Source organism: Lepisma saccharinum, chromosome 19 (assembly GCF_977018435.1).
Source record: "Lepisma saccharinum chromosome 19, izLepSacc3.1, whole genome shotgun sequence".
NCBI classification, from domain to species: Eukaryota; Metazoa; Arthropoda; class Insecta; order Zygentoma; family Lepismatidae; genus Lepisma; species Lepisma saccharinum.
In genome coordinates, this window is record NC_139247.1 from 54,110,771 (window position 1) to 54,124,867 (window position 14,097).

Genomic DNA, 14,097 nt, shown 5'->3' on the forward strand with positions numbered 1-14,097 from the left:
ATACTGAATTTTCATATCATGGAAACAAGGCTTATGATGAATTAGTATTTACAGTATCCTATGTATTCCTTATGGGGAATCAAGTTCAACTTACAGCTAATCAAATGGGAGTTTCGACTTTCCTATGACTAAGACATTGTTCAATGCGTTCTTTTTCTGTCCATGTACTTTTCTACGTCATTGGATGTTTGATATTCCCGAGAGAACGAATAAAATAATGCTCCCATAAGTGTAATGCTTTTCTCCTTACTTCGCAGTGTTGCCAAACATGATGAGCATAAAAAAAGCTGAATTTCATCTCAAATGAGCTAAAGTTGACTTTCAAGGAGCTAGATTTAGGAAGGCAGGATAAAGTGCCACCTAGGGTAACTTTAGTTGTCGAGGGGGTGGGGGTGCTGCTACCGTTAACTTTAAATGATGACAATTATTCTTAGTTTTCACTGTCTAGATCTGGTTACATCACACATCTCAATAATGTATTGTTGGTCGTATGAAATCGAAAATAAAGGATTCCTGGATAACAATATTGTTATTTTCACCCCAGGCATGGTGCTACATAAAGGTTGCTGGGGAGGTAAGGGGGGAGAAATGACGCAGCTAATATAACAATATCACATCACATGCAAAATTTATACTCATGGCAAAAGTTGGACTATGTGGGTCGGAGCCAATGATGGCATCATAGTGGTGCAGGGGGTGAGTGCCACAGTTCACAGCCAAACGAGTGCATGTGAGCCAGATCTAACTCCAAAAGAGCTAAGTTGGCAACAATGCCCCCCCCCCCCAGCTGCCTCAGAGAGGACCACCTTGGGAAACTGTCAACTCCTCCCCTTAAGGAGTACATCCATTGTCCATTCTAGATACACTGTAAATTAATGTGTCAATGACAGCCCTCCCTAACTTGTCCTCTTAAGTGGCTACTTTTAGCAGCTTCTTTTGTGGCCCTCAAAGTTATTTCAAAGATATAGTTAATTTTTGATTAGTTCTCCCAACTGCAGGAAGATGACAATATTTGGTACATGTTTATATTTAGCAAGAACAAACTTGATTCATATCAATAATGTTATTCAAGAAAATCAGACACAGAAGTTTTTGTATGTACCTGCAGAAGGACATGTACAAACAGAAAAAAAAAAAAAAATTCTAAGCAAAAATAGGCTTACCTGTGAAGTATTACTAGTAGCTACTTTTAACAGTTTCTTCACTCCTCCACCAAACAGACTTGCCCATGTTTCATCACAGAACTTCTGCCCCACTAACCGATACAATATATGGGAGTCACACGTGGCCAATGCGTAAGTAACAAGACTCATGTACGTTGAAACAAAGACTTCACATAACAATACATTAAGTCTTGGAGTGTCTTCATCCTTTTCTCGGGCTAGTAGGGCCCTTAAATTTGTAACACCTGCAACAATACCAGAAAAAAAATGTTTCATTTTTGGGTTCAGCTAACACTATTACACAAGGAGTACAAGTGACACAACGAAAATGTACAAACATATACGTATAAAATAACAGGAGCTTGTTAGAATTTAATTACAGCACCAACACAATATTACCCTGTTTATAACATACTAAACACCATGATGTAGCAGTCCTTTGAGAAGCAAGGCATGACAGCATGCCTTGATTGATTGATTGCATAAATGAATTGATTAATTTTGAAAATTATGGGCACATCAGCACAATGGCTATTTGTGCCCATTACTTAATATTAGGGATGGGACCGATTAATCGGTACTCTATCGGTATCGGCCGATATAGGAATATCGGTGTATCAGTTTATTGGTAAAATTACCGATTATTTTACCGATCCGATATATCGATAAATATCTGATAATTTAGTGCAAAATTCCGCCATTTTGTTGTAATTTTTATGGATAATCTCCATGCCCTTCTTTCTAAAAAAGTAAATGTCTAAATATTCAACTTCTTTTGCACTGCAGTCACCACGAAATACACACTTATTAAGGAGATCAATGAAAATTTCAGGTTCTTCAAGGACCATTTCTAATTTTATATCGGATCGGTAGAATTGGTATCGGTAAATTTTATATCGGTACTTTATCGGTATCGGCCAAAATTTCATATCGGCCCATCCCTACTTAATATGTGGACAAGCCCCTTAATGAAAGTTAAGGACGGGACTTTCTACATTATTAAACCTGCATTTTAAAACAGACTCGTTTTCTATAACTATTACAGAGGCAAATGCTATAACCACAGTGTTCTCAAAGGACTAACATTTCCATACCCTAGTGAAAATCTGAGGCTGTAACTAAGTAGTCCGCACATGCAAGGTGCAACATGAGAACACACAGCACCACAGAGGATTATACTGTCTGTGGGTCCCGTACCAGACTCAGCTGATCTCTGTGGCAGAGCAGTTAGCACAGCACATTATCATATCAGGGGTCCTGGGTTTGAATCTTGGTCTGGGCATGGGTGTTTTTTGCGAGTGTCCCTTCATCAATTTCATCATCATCATCACAATTAGCCAAAAGTGGGAGAAAAGCATCCAAAATAACAAAAGTCAAATTAAGGTGCCAGATGAAAAATGCCTCCCATTACACCCTATCATCAGAACCAAAGAACTCGAAAAGAGGGAGATGTTAAAAAAAAAAACTCCCTTTGTTCCATTGGGACTAGCAAGTTTACACTTTTAATGCAGAAAATATAAAATCAGGAGCATAAAATTGAGTTCCACTGTACATAGTTTGGTTCTAGAATGTGTACATGAAAAACTATTACTTTTAAATAATGCTACTGTTACCTGGCCATTTACTGGGATGGGTTGTCACTTGCAATGGTTCATCACTACTATAGTGCCTCCTCCTAGGTTGCCCGGCTATGAGATGACTGTTTGGACTAACTATATTAAGCCGAGCCAAGTTCTCCATCCCTGCACTCTGAAATCTACAAAACAGAAAAATATCAGAAAAATATATATGAGTCATTATATAGTGTCAAGATAATATTTTGATTAAAAAAGTACATAAATTCCATCAAGCAAAGTAAAAAAAAACAATTCAATCAATCAAGGAAAAAGTATAGTTCTGAAGCACCATCAGATAACCAAGGTTGGCAAACCCTTCATAGCCAAAAATGATGCAACCTTCACTATTCATAACATGATGAATGCAATAGGTTTTGCTCACAAAAATGGCCTGTATACTCAGGTAAATTAAACTGAATTATTATGTGGCGAGACATCTCCTTGACGAAGAAGATCTGCCAAGTGGCTTTCACTGGGTTAGCATATCAAATTCCATTGCTGTTATTTTCTAAAATCAAGATATTTTGAGGGCAACACTAGAGTATATGTATATGAATCATTGTATTGATAGTCACCAGGACAATGTTCACTTAGAGTATCCATAAATCTAAAAATAGGGCTCTACTTACCCATCCTGTTGCTGCTTAACACTGAAAGAATCCGAGTCACAGAGAGACTGATATATGCATGCTGAGAGTGCAACTGCTAAGTCTCGCAGTACAAAAACTTCAGAGAAATTTGTCTTTCCAGGCATTGGGGGAGCTTGAAGTTCTATCAATGCCTGTAGTATGTCATGTGTTTTTGCCTGCAGAGAAAAGTATGCAGAATATTGTATAATGGATTATTAATGTACTACACAAAAACTAAACAAAACTACAAACACACCAATTTTCTCCTGAAGATGTTATGTGAAAATCATAAAATACAGAAGGTTAAAATAAAACCTTGCACTCATTATAAACATCATTTCTAAAAATTAAAACTGAGCCAGTACTTATGTACTGGTGGTATAGGTCTTGAAAAGTATTGAGTTTTTCTTTAAGTTTTTTGTTTTGAATGCACTTTATGCACATATAGGATAATCGAGACTGGTCTTACAGTTTAAAGTGGAATCCGAACTGTAACAACTTTGTCAGTATATTTTAAACTCAGTATTGGCACAATAGGTAACTATGGTGCTATGTTGAAAAGGAAATTTAAATTTACATATACTGATAACTTTATAATTATTATATTGATAAAAATGAAAAGAAAAAAAACTAGAAACAACAAAAATTACAATAGCATCAAATTATGCAATTATTTGAAAGAACATTTATATGAAGAAAACACTTCTTTACTGTCTCCTTGCGAGGCAGAGCAAGTCCTCCTCTAAATATTTGGGCATGCGTCAGTTCTACATCTGAGCACACTCAACATGTCAGATTCCTCAATCAGGTCCACAAGATGGCTTCCTTCAATTTTCAAAACTTCACATTTGGCTTGTTCACATTCAAAATGCAGAAAATATTACACTCACTTAGTCTTATTTCTCATAACATTTCATTTTAGATAATGCAATATTCATTTACTAGCTAGTTAATGCTGATGCCAGCAGATAATAATTTCCTGTTCCCAATTATTAAACTAGGCACTTTACACCAGTTCCAAATCTTTTCTTTTTCGTTTTACAGATTATTCCATTATAAAAGCATTTCCAAGCTTCTGTTATCAACAAAATGTCTCTATATAGTTTAAACAAACTATTAAAGATTAACTTATCAAGTATAATCTCTCAAAATATCCAGATTTTTAATGATATCAAACCTTCACCAATCGTCACATTTTTACTTATGTACCATCCATCCTGAGATTCTTTTAAAGTCACAGACAACTAGTATTAGAGCAACTAGTTCAAGCCAGATTTTTTAGTATGAGTTATCTTCAATTGTTTTTGTTTTATATTTTTGTCCATAAGTGCTTAACAGCTTGAATGTTTGTGTTGTAAATGTACATATTTGCTCTGTTACAGCTATTTTACTATGTATATCACAATATACTTATCTAATGATTACAAATACCATTTTTTGAATGTTGATACAAAATACCAAGTATGACATCATATTATACATTGAACAATTTTAAAGAGTTGACCTTTGTATATAAACCTTGATGTCAATGCAAATGTACATAATTTCAATAAATTTAATTATAAATTTGAATGTAACTTATCTTGCTTGCCTGAAAGAACACATATGATTGAAGATATTTGTTTTTTCATATTGTCAGTCAAAAATAACTGTTATGAATATGAATTCAGAATATTGCACAATTTGATAATTTTGTCATGATATACGAATTGGCTTTTTTAAACATCATATTTAATGAAATTAGTTTAAATAGTAATTTCAGCCACTTCATTGCATTATATGAATAAAATTTTGAGCAATCATATGACTAAATTATTATAGATATATCACAAATGTGGAACTTTGGACTTAGCCTAACCATTTTCAAATGTAGTTATGACAATGTATTATTTTTATTGTCATACTGGCGCTCAACAAGGGACGAACCCACAACAGATCTGAGCCCTACTGAGACATTTAACATATAATAATTAATACAATGCCTCTATATTTACAATCTGTTTACATGTTCAGCATTATAATCAATTGAGTGTGACTGAATATTTGTTTTCCAACAATACAACAAGAACTTGTTCATCATGAACCAATACAGTGCAATTACACATAATGAATTTTTTGTACATAATAATATTGAAAAACAAAAAACATCAAGTTCGACATACCAACAATTATTATCCAGTAAAGTAACCATTTTTACATAAACAATGTACCTACATAACATTATTATTTATTATCAAACAATGAAGCACCAGTCAGAACTTCATTCTCAACCTGGGAGCATAATTTCTATATTAATTTTTATTTAGCCAAAAAATATATTAATAATAATTTTCTACATGTAGAGTAAGTTACCTCTGATCTAAATTTCCCTAAATTTCCCATTAGGAATTGATCCATTTATCTGGTAAGATCAGCTAACAAGACAAAAATGTAAGTCGCTGCATCGAAAAGCAAACATCCTCAGATTTACGGAGTGCTGAATATAAGATTTTTTACATCACAAATGAATTCATGCAAGAAATGTATAAATTATGATGTGCGCACTAAAATTATAAATCATAAATAATTCTTTGTTCCTGAACTCGCAGCGTCACGGCTCGAACTTACTATTCAGCCCTTTGTGAACACATTTTGGAGCCATAATGCATTCTAGCATTTTTAAAGGAAACAACTACTTGACTGAAGCTTGGATCAACACGTGAATCACTTTGCTCTTTGTCAAGTTCATTCCTATTTGAGCCTACGATTCAATTCTTGGAATCTTTGTGCTCTAGTAAATATTTTTCAAGCCAAAGCTAAATCTTAGCATTCAAAATTATTATGCACATGCCATCACATTATATTATACATTTTTTGCACTCCAAAATACAAATAACAAAGAATATTTGTTATATCAAATTTTTCCACAGTTCAACACAACTAAGGATCAAGAAATATGAATGAGGACCAATGTCGGATCATGAAGATCAACTTAAGGCAAACTCTACAGAAGAAGACTTCATATCTGAACTAATGTTTCTGACTCAAGAAAAGAAGCACGAAAAGTGAGAAAATTTTGACATTAACAGCCGACCAGCCGACAAAAGAAAAATTCTGCACAAAGTACTGTGACTCACAGTACCACCTTTAACCAACATCCTAAGAAGAAGAACTCAACCAACCAACCCTCATGGGTATGGTTGTGAAATGAAGCAGTATCTTTTTTCCTTCAAACCAACAAAATAAACAACAAGTTAGCATAAGCAATTTCATAATGACAAAATTAATATACGAAGAATGAAAAAATAAAGAACTGAGGTCTTATATACCACCCTTGACACTCAGTCAATAAGAAACTCCCAACCAACCAACCCTTGTGGGTATGGTTGTGGAATGAAGAAGTATCTTTTGTCCTTCAAACCAACAAAATAAACAACATGTTCGCATAAGCAATTTCATAATGCTAAAATTAATATACAAAGAACGAAAAAGTAAAGAACTGAGGTCTTATATACCACCCTTGACACTCAGTCAATAAGAAACTCCCAACCAACCAACCCTTAACGCTTACTTAATCTTACATCTTCACTACAGAAATATCTGTTTCCTTTGAAGATCTGACAAGTATGTCATCTACCTTGCATCCTTGCAACAATCTCTTTATTAGCTCCTCATGTGACTTGTTGCAGTTTTGCAAAATTTCTAGCCATTTATACCTTTTGGCATTAGAACACTTCCACACTTTGATGTGTTCAATGGCCACTTGACTCACAGGATTACCAGTGTTGCATTCTAACAAGGTAACTGTTGAATTATCATGATTCTCAACACACAAATAAGGTCCTTCAAACAAGAAGCAGTATTTCTTAATGGGATTATTTTCTAAATCTTTATGTCTGTTTCTAACAAACAACAAATCACCAACTAATATGGAAACTTTATCTTGTTGTTTTTGGTTGATTTGGTTTGTTTTCTTACTTCTGGCCTCAAAACTTTTTAGATGTGCCATGTGAATTTTATTATCCCATGACATTACTTCATCTTCAGTGATATTATTGAATATGCTCATGTTAGGTTCCATATTTAATCGCAGTTCTATAGGGGCATAACCTGTTTGAGATGAAATTGCATTATTTAAACAATGAAGGGCAACATTAACCTTTTCAGGCCATAGGGTATGACTATCCTGACACAAAACTCTCATTAAGCGGTTAAGCTCTGCATGATATCTCTCAACCATATTGGAGGACGGATGATATGGAGGAGTGAACACTAACATGATGCCTAAGTGTTTCATTTTATCTGCAAACTGATGAGATCTGAATTGAGGTCCATTATCGGCAATCAATTTTTCAGGAATACCCAAATGGACAAAATAACAATTGATAAGCTTTTTGATGACTGTATTTGCATTACTGTTGACAATAGGATAAGCCAACAAGTACCGACTTGCAGCATCCAACACTGTCAACAAAAATCTCTCCCGCTTAGAACCCATGACGAATGGACCTTGCAAATCCACAAAAAGGACTTTTCCAGGTTTACTGGTCAGGTGTATTTTAACTAAATGTTTTGCAGGATGTTTATTGAGCTTTGACCTGACACAAGTATCGCAATCAGCAACATATTGTTTTATATCTTTAAACATGTTTTTCCATCGGAAATTTCTATATATTTGTGCCATTGTCCGAGATGCACCGAAATGACCACTCTCATCATGAAACTTGATGAGCATATTACCAATTAAGGAGGCAGGTAAGCATATCCTTAACTTTTCTGGTCTGTGAAAATCCCTGACACATAATATGTTCTCCCTGAGACAATACTGTTTCCGCCAATTCCTACAGCGAGAATTATCAGTATCAACATCTCCAGAGAGATAGGAAATGATCTCATTCAATTCGATATCATTTCTCTGTGCATTCGCAAGTTCCTTACAGTCACACAAAGGTTGCAGCATTAATTCCAACTCGGAGTAGTTGACATGATAATGCATGTCCAACTGCCAAGGAAAAGATCGACTTAGCAAATCAGCGATTACATTTTCCTTGCCTTTGCAATATTGAACATCAAAAGAATACATCTGTAACTGGATGAACCAGCGAGTGAGACGAGCATTCCACGTGTGGGCAGTTTCCAACCACGTGAGGGCTTTATGATCTGTAATAATGACAAAATGCCTCCCTTTTAGTATAGAAGCAAATTTGTCTATAGTATATAGGATCGCCAACACCTCCATTTCAGTAGATGTATAAGATTTCTCATAATCTTTTAACAACCTGCTGACAAATCCAAGAGGCTTGAACCCTCCTTCTATGATCTGGAAACAATAACCCGCTACTCCAATAATCGAAGCATCAGTTTGAACAAAGAAATTATGTTCAAAATCGGGAAATGCAAGCATTACTTGTTCAGCAATTTTTTCCTTCAAAAGCTGAAATGCTTCAGATGCCTCTTTATTCCAACACCCTTTTTGTTTAGCTTTGAGAAGCTCATACATGGGTTGGGCAAACATTGCATAATTTTTTATGTATTTACTAATCCAATTTAAGGAACCTAATATCTTTTGCAATTGTTTAATTGAGCTAGGTTCCGGTAACTCTATTATAGACTTGACAAAAACTGGATCTTTATGATACCCTTCTGGGGTAATGATGTGACCCAAAAACTTTATCTCCCTGCAGCAAAATTTACATTTCTCTATTTTAAGGGTCATGCCTGCTTTCAGTAGACTATTAAATACACTTTCAACATGTGTCAGATGAGAATCAAAGTCTTTGGATCTTATAATGATATCATCCACATACACCACTACAAAATCTTTACAATCAGCCAAAACTCTATTCATTGCATCTACAAAGACAGCGGTGCCATTCACGGATCCAAATACAACACGTTTAAATTGATATAACACGCCTTCGAATGAAAATGCTGTGTATTTTCTACTTTGTTCATCCAAAGCAATTTGCCAAAAGGCATTACCCAAATCTATAGATGAGAAATAATTACAACCTTGAAACTGTACTAATAACTCATCTATTTTTACGGGATGAATTTGCATCAACTTTACATGCTTATTTATCCCTTTTAGATCAACACACATTCTTATCCCTCCACCTGGCTTAGGTACAACCAATAGAGGGGATAAGTATTCAGAGTTGGACAATTCAATCACGTCCCATTCCAACATGGTGTTTATCTGTTCTCTAACTTCGTCCCGGTATGCAAATGGAATAGGATAGTTTCGACCTACCACGGGTTTGTCTGTATCCAGTTCCATTGTGTGCACATAATTTTTACATAAACCTGGTTTAATGGAAAACAATTTTTTATATTTATACAATATATTTAAAAATTTCTGTTTTTCAACTACCGACAACATCTCAGTTTGATCCAACTGAGCAGAAATTTTTAATATTGTTTCATCATCCACCTTATTACCCTCAGAACTTGACACAAAAGAACATTCATAATAATGATCCACATCTACAGTATTTTCCAATGGAACGAAACGGGCAAGTACATCATATTTATCATTATCACATACAAGTGCCTTCTTAGAGAAATCTAAGGTACCTTGCAATGCATATAGAACATCTAAGCCCAAGATCATATCCACCTGCAGATTCTGAACCACTAAAAATTGTACCAACAAACTTTGCAAACCGATAACAATCATAAGCCTAGTTAAACCTAAAACTTTGTTCTTTTTAGAGCCTGTAAAATCCACTAGTCTAATGTTTTTAGTACTCAATAATCTTGGCCTACTGGCTGTAGAAGAGATATTTTTCCACACCTGATAGGAAAGCAAACTAATTTCTGCTCCACTATCACATAGAGCCAAATGTTTATGATCTAGAATATTAACCCAAATTTTTGCAGTATTCGAACCATTAGGAACATTATTGATTGGTCGGTAATTTTCTTTCATGTAATTTTGATCTTCAGATTCTAATCTTTTTTCCCAATCACCAACATTAACAACTGCTATGGCAGGGTTTATAGCATACCCTCTGTCACCTGCCTCAAGGCAAAGGGAATTGACTAGTTTTTTTGATTTTCAGGAACGTGAGATCTTCCCTGATTTAAGTGTCCAATCTTGTTGCGCTCTTTGTCACCTATCTCAGTTGCATGAACTGACACTTCAGTCTTAAAAGTATTATGCACACTTTTGACAGGCAACTGCATATTTCGGATGACACTCATACTATATAAAAATTGCAACAACTTGCACATGCCCGCACGATTCCAATGAATCATATCCAGACGATTTTGTATACGAGGACCAATGTACTGTTCATACAGAGTTTCATTTATCTTGTCATCATCATCAAAGAAAAGAGGAGCAATATTTAGCACTTTGACCTTATCCTCATCTTGAAGAGATAACAGGTGAGAATTGTACCTTTGCCATCTGACCCATTCTGGATCCCCTCTAGAATGCATAACTTTCGGAATTGGTGGTAAGGTAAGTACAATTATATTCCTTGTCTTATTTTTCATGACCTGTATCAGTCTGTTAAAGCTTTGTTTGATATCATCCTCATTTCTCCGTTTCAGTAGATCATTCGTGCCAATCATTAACATTACCTGGTCTGATAACTTATTGTAAGATTCCATTCTTTGTCTTAGCTGATCTATTGTTTGACCTGAAACACATAATCCAATGTGCCGTGTACCATCCTTTTCCACCTTCACAGGTTCACCTAAGATATTTTGTGAAAGTCTAAGCATCATGCTATCTCCTACTAATAGATTATTGTCAAGTATAGGAGTTAGAATGTCTGTTTCCATTGTGTTTCTATTATAGGCAAATCTATTCTTATTTGGAGGATTTAATACATTATTAGCACCCATGTTACCTCCCCCAACATGAGTCCTCATCAGTTTTCCGCTTGGGAAACAACACCATTAGCTACTGTGGGAATCTTATCTGTTCCACGATTGTAGCTCTTAACCCCAAGGTTTGTTTTGTCATAGTTCCTATGAAAATTAGTTCTTGTGTAATTTGATTTGCGAGAGTATGTATTCTCTTTATCTGCACTAGAAGCTTGTTCCACAGCCACTTGAGCTACTTTAGCTTTAAAGTTTCGATTTTTTACACCATATTCTGAATTGCTCATCCTAAGTGGGATGTCTCTAAGCGATTCAAAATTCTCTATGGCTTGCAATGCTCTTTGCAATGTCTCAACATTATTTACCACAAAGTGCTCTCTGATCTTAAATGGCAAAAGCGTAGCCACTTGTGCAATTAAGTGTGCTTCCTCCGCATGAGGCTGGATGGATTTGAGCAATTTATAATTCTTGTTTACAAATTTCTGTAAGTTACCATGTGCAGCTCTAGAAAATTGAGTATTCAGTATCCGAGTCAATGTGACACTCTTCCACCTAGAATTCTCATAGTGAGACAGAAAGGCCTTTTTAAAATCATGGTAAGTATTGAAGGAAGATTTATTCTGAGTGTACCAACTTTTTGCACAGTCTTTTATATTGGTCTTTGGTATATATTGCATGTAATCCTTTTCCTTGATATTGTAAATATCCATCATTTCCTCAACTTTCTCCAAAAATTCCGATGGCATACTGTCCATCGAGATTCCATCAAACTGTGGAAACTTGCACAATTCTTGTGGCTTTATGAAAGATTGTCGGTGCGGTAAAGAGTTGTCATATTGAGTACTAGTCGCAAAAGTTGCACTTTGAGAAGGACCATTTACATCACTCTTATTTATGTACTTATTATGATGCAAACAAGAATCACCTTTTACATAATCTTGGTGATGACCAGATGGTGTTCCTCTACGGTCATTAGTAGAATCAAATAACTTTTCTTCTGAGCCAGATGAATCAGTTTCAGTATTAGTGGCTTTATCACATACCTTAGATACATGCCTGCGCACTACATCCTCATCAACACAACTATCAGAACTATTCACTACTGTAGGAACTTTTGCACGTTTTCTCTTTGAAAGAGTTCTTCTGCCAGCTGATTCTAACCTACACTGACTAATGGGTGACAACACTTCTTTTACCAATGTTAAAACTTCTAGCTTTACACCCATTATTTGTTCCTGCAGAACCTGGTCCTGAGAGAGATCATTATTCACTAATTTGCAATCACTTGTCACAAGTCCTTGCATGGTTTGAATAAGTTAATTAGGCATATTTCCTGCTGAACCATCCTCTTCATTATGAAGCACTTTGTACTGAAATTGATCAGAATTCATCTCTTGATTAGGTTGAATTTGTGGAGAAGAAGCACCATCACACACTGAAGGTTTAGGTAAACTTGAAAGAGAGGACAAAGTATTTGCTAAATGCTGTTTAGTTTCACACCATTCCTTTTGCATGTGTCTCATATCAACATGCAGTCGCTCTGCCAAATCTGCATGTGCTTCTTGTACAGCACCAACCTGCTTACCCAAATTTTCCATCTTTTGTTCCACAACATAGGATACTGCAGAAATATCAGTATCCACTTTCATGGATAATGCTTTTATATGAGATTCCACTTTCTCTGTTCTTATCAAACACTCCTTCTTATATTGAGCAAGATCAATTCTAATTTCTTTTAATTGAGCATCAGAAGATTGCTGAAGAGTTGTCAGCCCAGATTTAAGCACCATTTGGCTAGCATTCAGCTCTATCAATTGAGCATCAGTCTTTTCCTGATTAGCTTTGAGCTCTGTTTGGCCATCCTTGATAGCATTGAGAGCAGCCATAACATCTGCCAAGCAGAAATCACCCTTTGGATCTGACATATTTAAAGGTAAAAACACCTAACCTCAGAAACCAGAACAAGAAGCAAAACAATACAAAGATTATTATAAGCTTGAACCTTTTCAACTAATCACCTGACGTCTCATAATCTTAAATATGTAACAACTTTGTCAGTATATTTTAAACTCAGTATTGGCACAATAGGTAACTATGGTGCTATGTTGAAAAGGAAATTTAAATTTACATATACTGATAACTTTATAATTATTATATTGATAAAAATGAAAAGAAAAAAAAAAACTAGAAACAACAAAAATTACAATAGCATCAAATTATGCAATTATTTGAAAGAACATTTATATGAAGAAAACACTTCTTTACTGTCTCCTTGCGAGGCAGAGCAAGTCCTCCTCTAAATATTTGGGCATGCGTCAGTTCTACATCTGAGCACACTCAACATGTCAGATTCCTCAATCAGGTCCACAAGAAGGCTTCCTTCAATTTTCAAAACTTCACATTTGGCTTGTTCACATTCAAAATGCAGAAAATATTACACTCACTTAGTCTTATTTCTCATAACATTTCATTTTAGATAATGCAATATTCATTTACTAGCTAGTTAATGCTGATGCCAGCAGATAATAATTTCCTGTTCCCAATTATTAAACTAGGCACTTTACACCAGTTCCAAATCTTTTCTTTTTCGTTTTACAGATTATTCCATTATAAAAGCATTTCCAAGCTTCTGTTATCAACAAAATGTCTCTATATAGTTTAAACAAACTATTAAAGATTAACTTATCAAGTATAATCTCTCAAAATATCCAGATTTTTAATGATATCAAACCTTCACCAATCGTCACATTTTTACTTATGTACCATCCATCCTGAGATTCTTTTAAAGTCACAGACAACTAGTATTAGAGCAACTAGTTCAAGCCAGATTTTTTAGTATGAGTTATCTTCAATTGTTTTTGTTTTATATTTTTG

The 14,097-nt window shown here is 35.0% G+C and overlaps 1 protein-coding gene across 2 annotated transcripts in view; it reads right to left on the minus strand.

The window, feature by feature from the left end:
- The window catches only part of Rbcn-3A (rabconnectin-3 alpha), a 164,161-nt gene that overhangs the window by 34,283 nt on the left and 115,781 nt on the right, over positions 1-14,097 (minus strand). For both annotated transcript variants that reach the window (XM_083140900.1, XM_083140899.1), the window contains exons 43-45: positions 3,409-3,584; positions 2,777-2,919; positions 1,164-1,408 (exon numbers count right to left, since the gene is read on the minus strand). In XM_083140900.1, the coding sequence (XP_082997026.1) occupies positions 1,164-1,408; positions 2,777-2,919; positions 3,409-3,584 (564 nt within the window). The remainder of the gene's footprint in view (positions 1-1,163; positions 1,409-2,776; positions 2,920-3,408; positions 3,585-14,097) is intronic.